General features: G+C 37.1%; 1 protein-coding gene across 1 annotated transcript in view; it reads right to left on the bottom strand.

The window, feature by feature from the left end:
* Window positions 1-16,953, bottom strand: part of NOX4 (NADPH oxidase 4) — a 163,895-nt gene that overhangs the window by 59,902 nt on the left and 87,040 nt on the right. Inside the window, exon 12 of the mRNA XM_008153612.3 lies at window positions 16,466-16,526. Within this exon, the coding sequence (XP_008151834.1) occupies window positions 16,466-16,526 (61 nt within the window). The remainder of the gene's footprint in view (window positions 1-16,465; window positions 16,527-16,953) is intronic.

The following is a 16,953-nucleotide window of genomic DNA, read 5'->3' as shown; positions in this document are numbered from 1 at the left end:
CCCTTTTCACCCCTCCTCCCTCCTTTATTTTCTTTTTGCCTAAGGATTACATAATAACAGGAAAACACAGCAGGGTCATATACAATCTGTATGCCTCCACAATTGGTACTGTTAACATTGTAAGGTCTGAAGGTAAGCATGCAGTAACACACAAAGGAAAATTATTTAATGGATCTTTTTAATTTCAGAGGAAGCACAGCGATAAAAGTCCATTTCTTTAATACTCATTATTCTGGCTCCTACTTGTTAAACATACTATTTTTAAAAAATCAAAAGCAGCTTTTGAAAGAACCCCAGACTTCTTGGCCTCTAAATACATCAGTGAATCAATGTCTATTGCTCGCTTTCTTATAAAATATAAATTCTCTTCTGTTGCCACTGAGGCTAAACTACAACAAAAATTGATGGAGGGGGGGTGGAGAAAAGAACAGAGTTTCAAGAAAAGTGAAAGCAAAGAACAAAGGTATTTTTGGATAGACACATTATTGCTACTAAGCTTTCCACAATCTACCTTTTAAGGAAAATATTATATTTTCATTTGTCACAGCAAATGCACATTTTTAACAATGTAGGCATTCAACAAAAGGAACACCTCAAAGTGATCCAGGCTCAGCTTGATGCTAATTCATTTCCTGCCTTCTACATAAACCCTGAATACCCGCTGCGTGCACATATTCAAAAAGAAACAGGCAATTTTATCCAAGATCCAAAGAAACTGGAGGTTTTCTTTTCAGTTTTTATAAAGTTCTAACCAAAAACCCTGGGCAAACAAAATCAACAGCATATGATGTATGGTCCTTTGAAACCTAGCAAAACCAACCATAAGTGACAGTCTTCTCTGTTCTTAAATGCAGGACCTCCTGGTCAAAACCCAAACCTACAAAATGGTGCATTAGGGAAAAGCAAACATATGAATTCACTTCCTTTGTTAGGTTGTTTCATTGAACAAAGTTGGGTTTTCTTGGACCCCTCTGGTTTTCTTTTACATAGGCATCCCCAATGCCAGGACTGCTTGTCCTTCCTTTAACCTACACCTGCCCAAGACTTAAGGGCCAGCTCAGATTCCCATTCCTTGAAGAGGCCTTCACAGACTATGCCTACCAGTAATAATCAGTTTCATTTTTTAATTTCAGCATAGTAAGATTAGGTACTGGAATAGAGATTCTTTTTTTTTTCTTTTTTAAATATACTTTTATTGACTTCAGAGAGGAAGGAGGGGAGAGAGAGAGAGAGAGAGAAAGAGAGAGAGAGAGGGACATCAATGATGAGAGAGAATCATTGATTGTCTGCCTCCTGCATGCCCCACACTGGGGATTGAGCCCACAACCAGGCATTGAGCCCACAACCAGGCATATGCCCTTGACAGGAATCGAACCTGGGACCCTTCAGTCCACAGGCCAACGCTCTATCCACTGAGCCAAACCAGGGAGGGCTGGAATAGAGATTCTTAATCTCCTGTAGAATACAGAATAAGTCTAATTTATTCAGTTTGATGCTCAATATTCTTTTAAAAAATGACTCCATGTTTCTGTAGCCTATCTCCCAATACTTCACTGTGAATTCTAAGCTCAGTTGCATTAACATCAGATTGTGTCCTAATGACATCATGCCTTTTATTGCAATCATTGTTTTTTTCCTCCTACAGCACCCTGTCCTGCCCAGAAAGCTCCTACTTTAACCTGTTTTCCAGCACAAGCAAGAGAACCTTACCATGCTTATATAAATTTTAAGATTTCCTAGGACAGAATATGTTGTTTTCTCCTAAAAAACCCTAATTATATATCTTTGAGAGTAAAATGTCAACATTTTGCATCCAACCAGTAATGGATATTACCAACAAAGAAAATCTTTGTTAATTGAAAGGTGGACTATAGTATATAGTTATTCTAATTAACATTTATTTCAATACTAGTATGATTTACTCTGTTCAAATAGTGTATACATTTCTTTTCTCAGCTTATTTCTTTTTGAATTAAAGTAACTCTTTATATAATGAAGATATTAATGGGTAATTTCTATATATGTTTCTGTTCAATTCATTTTTTATTTTTAACATAATTTTTAAATATTTATATAGTTAAATGTACTTACTTTTCCCTGAGAATTCTTCCAAGATAGAATGGTCTTTTACTTCTAGAGATTGGTGATTATTTACAGACGAGAGGCCCGATGCACAAAATTCATGCAAGATTAGGCCTTCCTTCCCCTGGCTGCCAGCACCAACTTCCCTTTGGCACCTGGGACATGGGATTCCCTCCAGCCTCTGGTAGGCACCTGGGACCCGGGCTTCCCTGGCAGCCCCGGCTTCATCTGGAAGGTCATCTGGAAGGATGTCTAGTCTAATTAGCATATTATGCTTTTATTATTATAAATTAACTTTTAAACTTAAAATACTTAACCTATTTGGAAGTAATTTGTCATTTAAAGATTTAATTTTTTAATAGTTAAATGCCAATTGTTTATTTATAAACTAACTAGAGGCCCTGTGCACAAAATTTGTGCATTCCAGAGAGTCCCTCAGCCTGGCCTGAGCCCTCTCACAGTCCAGGAGCCCTCAGGGGATGTCAAACTAAGCTGGCAGTCAGACATCCTTAGTGCTGCTGTGGAGGCAGGAGAGGCTTCCGCCACCGCCGCTGCACTTGCCAGCCCTGAGTGGGGCTTCTGTCTGAGTGGCGCTCCCCCTGTGGGAGCGCACTGACTAGTAGGGGGGAGCTCCTGAGTTGAGCGTCTGACCCCTGGTGGTCAGTACACGTCATAGCAACTGTTTTTTCCGCCATTTGCATATTAGCCTTTTTTTATATAGGATAGTTCATATTGATTTATGGAGCTTCTTTTATCATATGATATGTATTTTCATACATTAAAGGTCTATTTCTAGGCTATTTTCTTTTGTTAACATATTCCTTGCTCTAGTATCATAGTATTTATACTATTTGCACTTTATAGGAGGCAGTATAGTAAGTTAGCACCTGCTTTTGCATGAGATGAGCCTGAGTTCAAACCCCAGTTCATTCACTTCATAGCTTCATGTTCATTGGCACATTATTTAGCCTTGTAAATTCTTAGCTTGCTTGTAAATTTTATTTCCTTTTACAGCATATTTTAATAGGGCCAGTCCTATCTTGTTATTCAAGATTTTCTAGATTTTCTTGTTATTTTTAATTATTTTCTTATGTTTTTTTCAAATAGGTATTAATATTATATTTTTATTTTGAGTTTTTATTTTGATTGAAATTGTATTAAGCCTATAGTTTATTTTGGGAAGAATTAACAGTTTCACCATATTCAGCTTTTTATCTAGAAACACAGCATGTCATTCTAAACTATTCTATTTAAAAAAAAATATCTTTCATTTTATTCATATTGCTTGATTCTCAATACTCATTAAAGTTATATCAAATTTTTTTTCCTGTGACTTCTTTTTAATATGGAAAACATAATAATATCACCAAATGAATATATTAGAGAGGCTCAGGGAATGTGAGAGGTTTTCATTGTAAAAACCAACTCGTCTAGTTAAATAATTAACAAATAGATAATAAATTCAAGTAAAAATCCCCTTTTAAAAATGGTTTGGAAAAATACTGCCATCTGTTCCTGCCCTGTGGGAAAAGCAGGAATAGGAATATTTATTCATGTAAATGCATTCACAAACCTCAAAGAAAGATTTTAAAAAAAAGGTGAGTCCCCATTTCCATTGGGTTTGGATGTTGGCCCTGGTTGTCTTTTTGACTATGCTCACTGCCAACTTTGAAAGCTTATGGTTGAGTGCTGTATCTCACCCAGAGAGGACACAATACCCCAAACCACTGCTGAACAGTCCACCATTCCAGCACCAACAAGAGATCTGCACTGTTACTGTGCCAGCGGAAGCTCAGAGGACTATGTCACAAAGGACAAGAGGGGGAAGAAAGGAGGAAAATCACTTGACTATTCTTGAAGGACAGCCCCACATTTAAAACACATTTTCTGATTTGCTCCAATTGGAGGCATAACTTTCTGCTAGGTATTATCATAGAAAACGTTGGGATATGCAAAGTTTTCTGTGTGAATTTTCTCTTCTTTTTCTTCCCTCATAATGATGTGGATAGCTGCACCCTGACATGTTACTAGTTTCTCAATACTATGACAACAAAAAATAAAATCACCTTCTACATTTAAGTTCTTCCTCACACTGCAACAGACCATTTTAACTCTTCTTTACTAACTCCACTAACTACTGTACTACTCAGTCTAGGTACATTTCTTTAGGTTCCCTAGCATTCCATATCCATTATTTAATTGTCACCTTCAAGTTTTCTCAAAAATCTCATTTTATAGAAGAGTTTCATTTCCCCATACTAATTATATGTTTATGAAATCCCACTTTCCTTCTCTGTTAAAGTTCAAAAATCATTAAAGGAGTAGTATTTTTGCTACACACTATTCCCAAAGTTCATTTTCTCAATTGCCTTTTGAATCCACAGAAGATAAGTACCTTTCTTTGGTATTAAGATATGTAATGTGTTTGGTATGTTCATTTGGATGATATTAAAGAACCCTATCTGCTTCATTATAATCCACCAAGTCACAATTTTGCTTTAAAAATTACAATTTGTTTAGGGAACAGGAACTATATTCATTTACTTAATTTATAAAGTTCTTACTTAGCAAGGGCATATAAAAATGAGTACTTAAAAATGTTCCCCACAATAATAATAATGGCACAAAACCCTTGCCTTCCTGCCTTCTTTGAAATTATTTAGTCCATTAACACTAAAATGACATATGCCTTCCTGGCCACCTACTGCATTACTGTCATATTTTTGACACTGCTTGAGAAATTACGTTACCAAGAAAATTCCTCACTATTCTTATTTTCCTTCATATTATATAGTAAAATAAAACAGAAAATGGTAGATAATAGAGAATTCAAACTTCTCTTAGGAACAGAACAAATCTTAATGAAAACATAACAATCTACAAAAACAAACCACTTTGCTGTAATAACTCTATTTCTAGGCCCAGAAATTATGTAATCTGCTTATTTTCAAGAATAAAAAATAACATTTTTTATTGGCCAGAAAATAAAAATTTTGTGTTTTTCTCCATTTTGGGAGTTGTAAAATTACTAACCTGGAATAAAACTTTATGAATAGTGAATTCCAATCATTTACTAAGCAGTCTCTTTATTTTCAGTGGCATTATAAGTGAGCTGTCATCTACTAAAAAATGATAGCATAGATTTCGTGTTCATAAAGTGAGAAACCAAGGAGAAAACAATTTATTTTCTATCCTGAGAACAGATGGTCACTTAAATTATAATATAAATTTTTCATTTCCCTGATAGAAAAATTTCATTGATTTTTGAGGTTATGAAGAATTTACCACCAGCTCATATTCATTGACTGACTTAGTATAATAGTAAATAAGTTATGCAAAATTCTATCAAGTTAATTGTCTGCAATTATTTCCACATTCACAAAAGTTTAGAATTATATATAGTGATTCACTATATAAATAATATACACTTGAAAATATAATATGTTAATCCTCATTTTGACCCAGATCTACCTGGATGGATACACAAGTAATTTGCATATGTATTTGCTAACTTGTCTCTCTCTGCTAATCACAGGCCAGAACAGTATACATTCAATCACTCTCAGAGTTTTGGGGGAATTTAGAAACAGGATGACTTTAGAAATAGCCCATTTGCCATGTGCTTCTTTTTATTACCAACTCTCTATTTCTGGTCTCTAATTTGTTCAGTAATCCAAAGCAGTCTATACCATCCCCAAACTTCTCCCTTGAATTTTCCCAATAAGATGGTTTTTATAATAGCAGTAATGCCACTCACAAAATTATTGTGTGGTCCTAGTTCATTTCTTACACAGAACTTTTTTCTCCTCAGCTTCCTTGGCACTATGACAAATCTTTAATTTGGCATCTTTGCTTCTAACCTGGTCTTTCTCCTTTCCAATCTGCATAAAGCCTTCACGGTAACCCATATAAAGTGTACATTTGATTTCATTTCCTGTTTAAAATGCCTTCCATTTTTCACCAATATCTTTAGGAGGAAAGACCAAGCTTCTTAGTAATTCCCACAAGCTCCTGCATGACATGACCTCTGGATAACATCCCAGCCTGGCCTTCCAACACCATGACATCTTCCTAGTACTTCATGACCTTCTGAGCCACTAATTCAAGCTAATTCTCTCCCTGGAATAATCTCCCATTCTGAACAAGTCCTATTTATCTCTAATCCTCAGTTTAGCCTGAAAAGCCTCCCAAATCTTCCTCACAGATGCCATGGCATCCTCCGTTTTGGTGGGCACAGTATTACACTTGCTTATGTATCTGACCACTGCCCCACTAGCTTGTGAGTTTTCATGAAGGAGAGGATATGCCTTCTCTCTCTCTCTCTCTCTCTCTCTCTCTCTCTCTCTCTCTCTCTCTCTCTCTCTCCCTTTCTCTGTCCTCCCTTCCTCTCCCACTTTCTCCCTTTCCTTCATAAATATTTACATTTATTATGAACAATCTTTTTAATAGGCCCTTGAGTACACTGGTATGCAAAAAGAGATACAAGTCCCTACAATGATAACGCTTATAGCCTATGGAGAAAATGTGTTACATCAATGTTCACACTTTCAATGTATAGTTACCAATGGAGATAAGTGCTCTTAAGGAAAGAAATACAGTGGTGGCAACATATATAAGAAATAACACCAAAAATTGAGGCTTCTCAGACAAAATTACTTCTGAGATGTCATTTAAATATACTAGGTACATGTGTGGGTAGGGTGGGCAGGGGTGGTGGAGAGTAAGAACATATGGATAAGGATAAAAATAGGGTGAGAGGAAGCAAGCGAAGCAAAAGCGTTGCTGTTGTGCAGACAAGAAAACAAATTGAGTCCAGGTGAGAAGTTGGACAGAGCCAGAGCAGGGAGGCCCTTCCAGGCTACCCGAAGGATTTTTACCTTTATGCTAGGAGAAATGGGAAGCTATTAAAGTATTTGAAGCAAGAGAAGTGATTTCATTTGATTCATGCTTTGAATTTCCTATGGCGACAGTGCAGAGAATGGAATGGAGTTGACAAATATAGTGAATTTAATCAGGAGTAGACCAATGCTGGTTACTAGTAAATCCAACTCCCCACCTGCTTAATAGCTAATCTGAAGAAGTGGATCATGCCTGAGGCGGGGGGTGGGGTGGGGGAGGGACACCTCATAATTATTTTGGCTTGTCTCACTTTAAAGTTTGGACCATGTATCTCAGTAGACATCTTGGCACAACCCTGAAGGGCCTCCATGCTTCATGTATCAATTCACTATTTTGAATGGTACATGGCACCTTCTCCCTTCTTCTGCCCCATCCTCAATCTCAGTGATAAGAAATAGGATTTCTCTTCTTCCTTCTATTTTCTGCTCTATTTTTAATGTAATTTTACATCCAAATTCCTTAGAAATTATCCATTGGTGCTTTAGCAAAGATTTAATAGCCAGGTCTTACATTTTTTAAACCATACTTTATGGTACTGATCTATTTCTGTGGGATAAATCATCACACTATGAATGACTGAAAGCTCCCAAACTTGACTTCACTGAACATAGAATTGGGAGAGAAGCCCCCGGTGACCCAATAAGCTCATAGGACTGGCTCCAACATACCACTGGATTGGTCTATACTTACCATCTCCCCTTCTCTACTACTATTATCTCTCAAACCTACTTCAGTCAAGTTTTGTTCTCAACACTCCACTAAAAACACAATTCTCAAGGTCATTAATTCAGGCATTAATTCAGTTTCTGAAACACTGACCTACGGTGTCCAGGACTCAGACTTTCCTGGTTTTCCTTGTACCTCAGTGGCCACTCCTTCTTAGTCACCTTTGCTGAACTCTACATGTCAAAATGTCCAAGGGTAGGACACATATGTAATACCTTAATCAATAAAGAAATTAAAAAAAAAGTCCAAGGGCCCAGTCCTCTGTTATATTTCTGCTCTCTATACACATTTCCTAAAATGGTTACTCTTGTACCAATTTAGGAAATGTCTTAAGACAATGCCACTTCTTAGGACCAGATTTGGTTCTCACAATGATGATCAGAAGTTACTGAAGTTGAGAGTAGGAGTCAGAGACACTTTATATCCTACAATGTTGTGGAGAATACCGTAGGATAAGGACTTGTCTCATTTCCTACATCATTTTCAAATGACTTGCTGGGCACCCATGCAAATGAGAATAATTATAGAAAATGCAAAGTTTTTAAATGATTTAAATATGAGCCCTAGCTGGTTTGGCTCAGAGGATAGAGCATCGGCCTATGAACTGAAGGGTCCTGGATTCCATTCCAGTCAAGGGCACGTACCTTGGTTACAGGCTCCTCCCTGACCTGGGCCCTAGTAGCGGTGCATGCAGGAGGCAACCAATTGATGTTTTTCTCTCACATCGATATTTCTCTCTGTCTTTCCCCTCTTTCTTCCACTCTCTCTAAAAATAAATGGAAAAATATCCTTGGTTAAGGATTAAAAATAAATTAATAAAATAAAATAAATAAATAAACATGAACTGAAATTTCCAGGAGTACAACCACCATGTGAACTGCAGTAATATTGTATGCTACTGTGTCTAGAACTTAACCAAAAGATGTTCGCCATTTTGGCAAGTCACATCATAAAGAATGCAGTGTTTCAATTACATTGGGAGCCTGTATTTAGAACTGTCTTATTTGTGATAATTCTGTATGTGGGTACAAGTCACTTATTTCATTATGACTTCTAGTGCGGTCATGCTTGAAATTTTAAATATTGAATGTAAATCATTTACTATTTATCTTATTTTTTTTTCATCTTTATTGTTGAGAGTATTATAGATGTTCCCCCCTCTTCTCCCCTTCTTGCCCCCCACCACCCGGTTCCTGCCCCACCCCTGGCTTATACCATCTATTGTCATTTACTATTCATTTTAATAGCTTCTTTATAATAAGGTTAGCACAATATATTTATTTTTATAATATATTTGTAGATATAATATCTGTATATTGTTATTAAGAATGTAAAGTGGGCATATAAGATGTTATAAAGCAAGGTTTTGGGTCTTACATGGTTGAGAATTCCTGCCCTAGATGATCCTATCCAGCTTTAAGGTGTTAAGTCCATGAATGTGCTAATGATTTCCAGGTTTAGATTTCTAACACAGAATTCTCCCTGACCTCTGGACTCACATATGGGAATGCCTATTCAACTTCACTTCTTGGAAGTTAAGAGGCATCTCATATTCAATATGTGCAAGACTGAATTGTGAATGTCCATTCTTGCCCTCCCTCCACCCCAAATATATGCCACAGTGTTCTTTACCTCAATAAGCAGCAGCACTGTCCACTTACTTAGCTAAAATCCTCATTGCTTAATTTCTACTCTGGCCCACTCCCACCATATTCTCTATATAGTAGCCAGAGTTACCACTTTAAAATGTGAGTCAGACCCTAATCAAAATCCTCCAATGTGTTTCCATAATATTTGTAATAAAACTGGTATCTGCAAGTATCTATCTTATGTGATCCATGGGTATTTCTCAGACTTTATTCCCTGTAACATTTCCACTTACTCGGTTCTTACTGCATTTCTTACCAGTCCTTGAACACAAACATTTGACTGTTTAAGGATTTTTTGCATGTCCTCTTATCCCCCCATATATTACTCCTCTGGATTCAGTGCTCTGTTCAGAAACACTCTGCTGACCTCCTACAATAGTCTGGATCCAGCCAAACCTGGAATGACTCTACATATTTTAAATGGAAGGAATTTAACACAGGGAAATAGTGACTAATGAGGGAAGTACTGAGAAGCCAAGTCAAAAATGGTAAAGAAATCCAGAGAGTAGTAGGAAGCTACTACCATCCATTGGGACTAATTGGACATAGGGGGTAGGTGAAGCTACCAGAACCCATATATAGAACCACCATTCCAAATATGACCTATCATTCCCACCCACCCAACTAAAAAAGTTTGACCTATTTATTGCAATGTTCAGATTTCTCACTTTTTTCCACCTTCCTCCTAAATTCAGTCTTTTTAACCAGTCAGCCCAATAAATTTAACAAAAGCGATAAGCCAAAAAATTGAAAAAATAACCTCAGCCTGCCAACCCCCAGATAGTATATATTAGAACAAAATGAATATTCATTCATATGTAGTCTTCAAAACCAACTCCTCCTATAGCGTCAGATACCCTCAGATACCCTCTCTGATCTCATTTTCTATTACTATCTCCCTCAATGTCTGTATTCCAGCTCTAATGGCCTCCTTGCTGCTCCTGGAATATCCAAAATAATGATAAAAACTAAGAAAAAAAATAAAATGTTTTAATTAAAAATTTTAAATTAAAAAGTAAAAAAAAAAAAAAAAAAGTGATAGGGACTTTGCACTTACTGTTTCCTTAGCCTGAATACACCTCTTTCTGAAATCTACCTTATTTGTCACCTCACCTACTTACATGTCTGCTCAAAAAGTCTGTAACTAAACACCCAATTTAAATAGCACTACCTCCTTTCATCATTCTTACTTCCTTACCTTTCTTTATTTTTCTTCATAGTAGTTATCACCCTCTAACATGTTACATATTGATCTGTTCTTTTTGTTTATTGGAGATCTATACTGACTAGAATACAGACCCTATCAGAACAGAGACCTTTTTAGTTTTAGTCAATTTCCAGAGACTAGTGCTGAATCTGGAACATAGTATGTGTTTAATAAATATTTGATTATTTGGCAAAATAACAAATAGTTTAAACATTATCTTCCACAAATGTCTAACCATTATAATTTTCTGGCCATAGCCAAAAAGCAAACAAACAAGAAACACAGTATTTCTAGTCACTCCTTTGCAGATATTGCAATTAAATAATTCATATTTATTATGGGTTTAGACTAAAGTTTATAATGTGTGAACATGAATAATGTAAAACTCATGATATTTCATATATTTGAATATAATCCATGTTCTTCAAATAAGTCAATATGTTCAAACTTAGTTTGTAGCTCCCCTTTTGGCATGTACCTAAAAAGCAGCTCAGTATTCAATAGGAGTACTTTGGATTTTTTCATTTTTGCAGCAACCAAAAGCTAGTCACAGACATAAATAGTGTAAGGTGGATGCCATAACTGTTCCAAAATATGCTGTCATTATAAAATAAAGACATTATTATTATTTAATAAGTCATTAACTGGCATACTAACTCCATTTGGAGTTCCCCAAAATGGAAAACAAAACAAAACACTTTAAATACGTCACACATGTTTTAATCTTTTAAGAAACAATCAGCTAGATGAAGTATGAGACATGCCTGACTAATAGAGTGATACTGAAGTAAGTAGAGATAGAGTTATCGCCTCCTTTTTGGCCCTCCCTTTAACTAAAGCTCTATCTAAGACTAGTTGTACTATAAATATCAATGTATTATGTGATCAAGGCAAATCCATATTATATGGCCCTGTTTTCCCACTTTGAATTCTCAAAGTTAACCATATCTTCTGATTATAGCAAGATTTTCCCATAGAAAATATGGGAATTGATACCCAAGATTTAAGAAAAAGCTATTATGAGTTCTTTGTTGCATTTTTATCCAGTTATTGTCAGTACACTAATTATTGAATGAAACAATGACAATATTTTTTAATTAATTACATGTGGATATTAGGTATATAATGCTCTTATAGTATAACTCAGACCCCTCAAGCGTAAGCTGCTATTTAGATGATTAAAATAATTATGGTCTAACATTATTTCAGACATTATTCAAAAATGATATCTAATGAAGTAAGTACTAAGCTATTTTGAACAGTTAGATCAAGCTAACATGGCAATCTGTCACCATACATCTTTCTTTGATTCTAGAACAGCAAAATATTAATTCAATTCAAAGAGAAATCTACTTGGATAATTCACTACACCTCCTCTACCATTATCATTTCAGGGAAAAACCTGAACTACTTCAGAGGTTTGAAGAGACTTCTAAACTTCAATAAGTCTGTCACACACTTAGGAGATGCAAGTACAGGCCTGGGTAAAATAAAAGGCTAAACAACAAATACTAAACTTTTATACTGTGCTATATAGCTGCTTCATTTGCTTCATGGACACTCTACAGCTGGGTGTAGTTGATTAATCTTGAAAAAATTGTGCATGTGGTGGTCTTAAAGCTGTTCAATAGACCTGCCCAGGCAGAACATATTTCAGGGAAGAAAAAGTCACTGTGGAATATCTCTAACTGATTTTTAAAAAGTAAAACTTTGACATTCAAATTCTTAAGTATCTCCTTAGTATTTCCTATAACTACTGCACTTAAAACTGAGTTTTAATCAATTCTTTCAGAATAAAAACCAGTGATCCTTGATCTCAGGAGCAATGTTCCCATTTTCGCTCCATAATTATAATTCCATTGCTTTAAGGCCAGATAGTGGCACAATTATTTAGGGGTTCTCTGCATGAATGCTTGACATTTTTTCCAAAACAACAAATATTTAAAGTCAACAACCAAGAAGGTCTGTATTAATTGAAAAGCAACTGACTGGAAATGAACTCTGAATAAAATGATCTTGTTTATCCTTCAATGACATAGGACATGAAATAAGAGGATAAAATTTAAACTATTAAGTATTCCTAATAAATATTAAAATAAATGATGAGAGAATTTATTTTAATGAGCTACTGACAACCCTATATAATAAAGAGGTAACATGCAAATTGACCATCACACCCTCACACAAGATGGCCAGCCCCATGTGGTGACAAGATGGCCACCACAAGATGGCCTGCAGGGGAGGGCAGGTCGCAGTTAGGGGTGACCAGGCCAGCAGGAGAGGGCAGTTGGGGGGTACCAGGCCTGCAGGGGAGGGCAGTTAGGGGCAACCAGGCTGGCAGAGGAGGGAAGTTAGGGGTGAGCGGGCAGGCAGAGGAGGGCAGTTGGGGGTGACCGGGCAGGCAGGGGAGGGCAGTTGGGGGTGACTGGGTTGGCAGGGGAGGGAAGTTGGGGGTGACCAGGCTGGCAGGGGAGGACAGTTGGGGGAGATAGAGCCGGCAGGGTAGCAGTTAGGTTGTCAATCAGGAAGGCAAAGGAGTGGTTAGGGGGTGATCAGGCTGGCAGGCAGAAGTGGTTAGGGGTAATCAGGCAGGCAGCTAAGCAAGCAGTTCGGAGCCAGCAGTCCCAGAATGGAGAGGGTACAGGCTGGGCTAAGGGACACCCCCTTCCCCAGTGCACAAATGTCATGCACTGGGCCTCTAGTAGAAAATATGAAGTAACTCAGTAGCAATAATTAGTAATAAGCTATCATGAAGTTTCTGCTTACACTGATGAATTCAATTATACCTTCATTCTGCTTGTTTCCCTTCAGATATAGAATTCTACCAATTACCATTCATTACTGAAATTAATCCTTACCATACTGATATTTGAACCAGAAAAGAACTTCACTCATTCTTGGTCAAAGGATACAAAACAATCGTGGTTATATCAAGTAGTTGTCATAAGAATTACTGTTTCCAAACTATACCAGTGTTTTTCTAACCCTGTATTATCGTGAGCTCTTTGAATACTACCACATGAACCAAGCCTGGTTTTTAATGATTCCAAGTAGGTCAATACTGCTCAAAGATCTTTTTATTAACTTCATTGTTTTCCCATGAGATCCTATGTTACATATTTCTCCATTTTCTTCAACTTTCCAATACCAAGCCAGTTGTCCTTTCTATAGACAAAGAATTTTATACTATCACTAGAGGCCTGGTGCACGAAATTCGTGCACGGGGGTTTGTGTCCCTGAGCCCAGCCTGCACCTTCTCCAATCGGGGACCCCTCGAGGGATGTCCGACTGCCCGTTTAGGCCCAATCCAGGTAGGATAGGGCCTAAACGGGCAGTCGGACATCCCCCTCACAATCCAGGACTGCTGGCTCCCAACTGCTCGCCTGCCTGCCTTCCTGATTGTCCCTAACCACTTCTGCCTGCCAGCCTGATCACCCCTAGCCTGATTGATGCCTAACTGCTCCCCTGACAGCTTGATTGCCCCTAACTGCCCTCCCCTGCAGGCCAGGTCCCCCCCAACTGCGCTCCCCTGCACGCCTGGGTTCCCCCCAACTGCCCTTCCCTGCTGGCCCGGTTGCCCCCAACTTCCCTCCTCTGCCAGCCTGGTCACCCCTAACTGCCCTCCCCTGCAGGTTTGATCACCCCCAACTGCTCTCCCTTGCAGGCATGGTCTCTCCCAACTGCCCTCCCCTGATGGCCTGATCACCCACAACTGCCCTCACCTGCTAGCCAACTTGTGGTGGCCATCTTGTGTCTACATGGGGGCCGCCATCTTTGACCACATGGGGGCAGCCATCTTGTGGGTTGGAGTGATGGTCAATTTGCATATTACTCTTTTATTAGATAGGATTTTTTAACTGTGTGATATAAGCTTTTCAATTGTTCTTCTTCCTAAAATATTTCTCTTTTATTATACAACTGGAGGTCCAGTGCACAAAATTTGTGTACTCAGGGGGCATCCCTCAGCCTGGCCTGAGCCCTCTCGCAGTCCGGGAGCCCTCAGGCGATGTTCAACTGCTGCAGAGGAGGGAGAGGCTCCCACCACCACCCCTGTGCTCGCCAGCCATGAGCCCGGCTTCTGGCTGAGTGGCGCTCCCCCTGACCACTAGGGGGAAGCTCTTGCATTGAGCATCTGTCCCCAGGTGGTCAGGGCACATCATAGCAACCAGTTTTTCTGCCGTTCGGTCGATTTGCATATTAGCCTTTTATTATATAGGATACATATATTGTCCTTTCCTATTTTTGCAAAAATTACTTCAATTTTTCAATGTTAACTTCTCAACCTGAGCATACAAATCCATTCCTTCTACTCCCCAGTTTCCATCCCCTCTCCTCCATTGACTCTTCTCCAGCTTCCAGCACCATAGTCTTCTCTTGATTCTAACTGATTCAACTAGCAAGTTATTAACTCTTTGCACTCGCTTGCTTTTTTCTCGATTCCTTTATTCTACTCGGGATTTAATTTTTTAAATACCCCAGATTTTACAAAGCGTGGCAGTAGAATAAAAAACTGGAGTTTCTTTTCATACAAACTTATTTATTTGGATTTTTTTATATTTCAAATTATTGATACGTTCAATACAATTCGACATACAAGCTGCTACCGATGCTAACCGTGTCGAGTCACACTCGACATCTGAGTGCAAAACGTTAATACTATTTTCATTATGATGCTCTAAATTCTTTAAAGGTTCCTTAGCATCTCTATGTTATTCTAATATCTTGTATAGGCATTCAAGATCTTCACCAAGCTGACCCTAAGAGGATTTTTTATACTATTCCCTAGAACAAAATCTTTGCTTTTGCTAGGCTGATTGACTTACCCTTCTTAAATATGGTTTAATCATTATCTTCCCTGATTTTTGACAATGCTGTGAATTTCACTTAAACGACCTACTTCTTCCCTCATTTCCCTGATTTTCCAGGTTCAGCTCAAATTGTATCTTCTCTGTGAAGCTTCTCTTATAGCCCTAGACTACATGTTCTGATACCTTTATTTACATCTGCATTCATGTTTGTGCCTGCATCTTTTCCTTTGAGGAATCAACCTAAACAGTCAAGGGAATATTAAGAATGAACATTTATCTACATAGAACTCTTAATATAACCTCTCAAATAATAAAAAGAATATTTATTGAACAAATGAGTAAAATACTACCACCAATAGGCCTGCTATTAAGATTGACCACTATTTCAGAAATGTAGTAGGTGGTTACCACAGGAAAGGTTATGCAAGGACTGGAAGATTTGTGTGATATAAATTCCAAGTGTCAATTATTTTAAGAGTTAAACCAACCATCAATTTTAAAATAATGCTGTCTAAAACAAAGGAAAAAAATAGTTTAGTGTTCCCACTATTGCCAGTACATCTGACAAGTAGGCGGAAACCTGTGATTTGCAAACACAGTGAATAATACATTATTAAAATGTACTACATCTTCTAGAATTTTATGTAATATACTTTCTAAGGCGTGGGGACTCTGGCTTTTTTTCATTAACCATGACTATTTTGAGATTAATTCACCTTGTTACATGTATTTATAGTTTGTTCATTAGTATTATTAGGTATTATTCCATTATATGAGTATACCACAATTGTTTTTTTATCCATTCAGCTGTTAGTAGATATTAGGGTTGTTTCCAGGTTTTGGCTATTGCAAATAAAGCTGCTGTGAAGATTTGAAAATAAAAATTACTAATATCCGAAATATTCTAATTCTAAAATGCATCTTATAAGAAGAAGACATAAATATAAAAACTGTATAAGTAAAGAAAACAAACAACAGCTTAAGAACATATATACATTTCTATATATGCTGGCAATTCTACTACTTAAACACAAATTATTGTATGATTCATTATTTTTCAAAGCATGTATCTTAAAACAATATGTTCTACATACCTGTCCAGTCTCCTACTATTTTAAGGTGGACCCCGAATGTTGCTTTGGTTTCAGTAGGACACTAAAAAAAATAAATAAATAAGTACTAGAATCAATTCTGAATAATAATTATGTATTATCAGGTATGATTGAATTGCAACTTTTAGTCTCATAGCAAGTCCCCCAAATCAATATAAAACAGAAAGCAATGGAATAAAAATGTATAGAGATAGTCATTAGTAGAAATAAAGAGCAATGTCAACTAGTCAATATGACAATATAAATTTCTCTAAAAACCTATAAGTATTTAAATAAAACAATTTAATATAGTCTCAAACTGCTAGTATATTATATATTACTATAAATCTTGCTTAAATATCTTTTGAGTTAAAATATTTAAGAGGTCACAGCTTTTACTACAAAGGCAGAATGTACACTAAAAATTTTGATGTCTGTTTCTCTTCTGATCTTATCATATGCTTCACATTCTAACAAATTTTGGAGAAAAG

Source organism: Eptesicus fuscus, chromosome 13, assembly GCF_027574615.1.
Source record: "Eptesicus fuscus isolate TK198812 chromosome 13, DD_ASM_mEF_20220401, whole genome shotgun sequence".
In the NCBI taxonomy this organism is placed as follows: Eukaryota; Metazoa; Chordata; class Mammalia; order Chiroptera; family Vespertilionidae; genus Eptesicus; species Eptesicus fuscus.
This window is presented reverse-complemented; position numbering and strand designations above follow the sequence as displayed.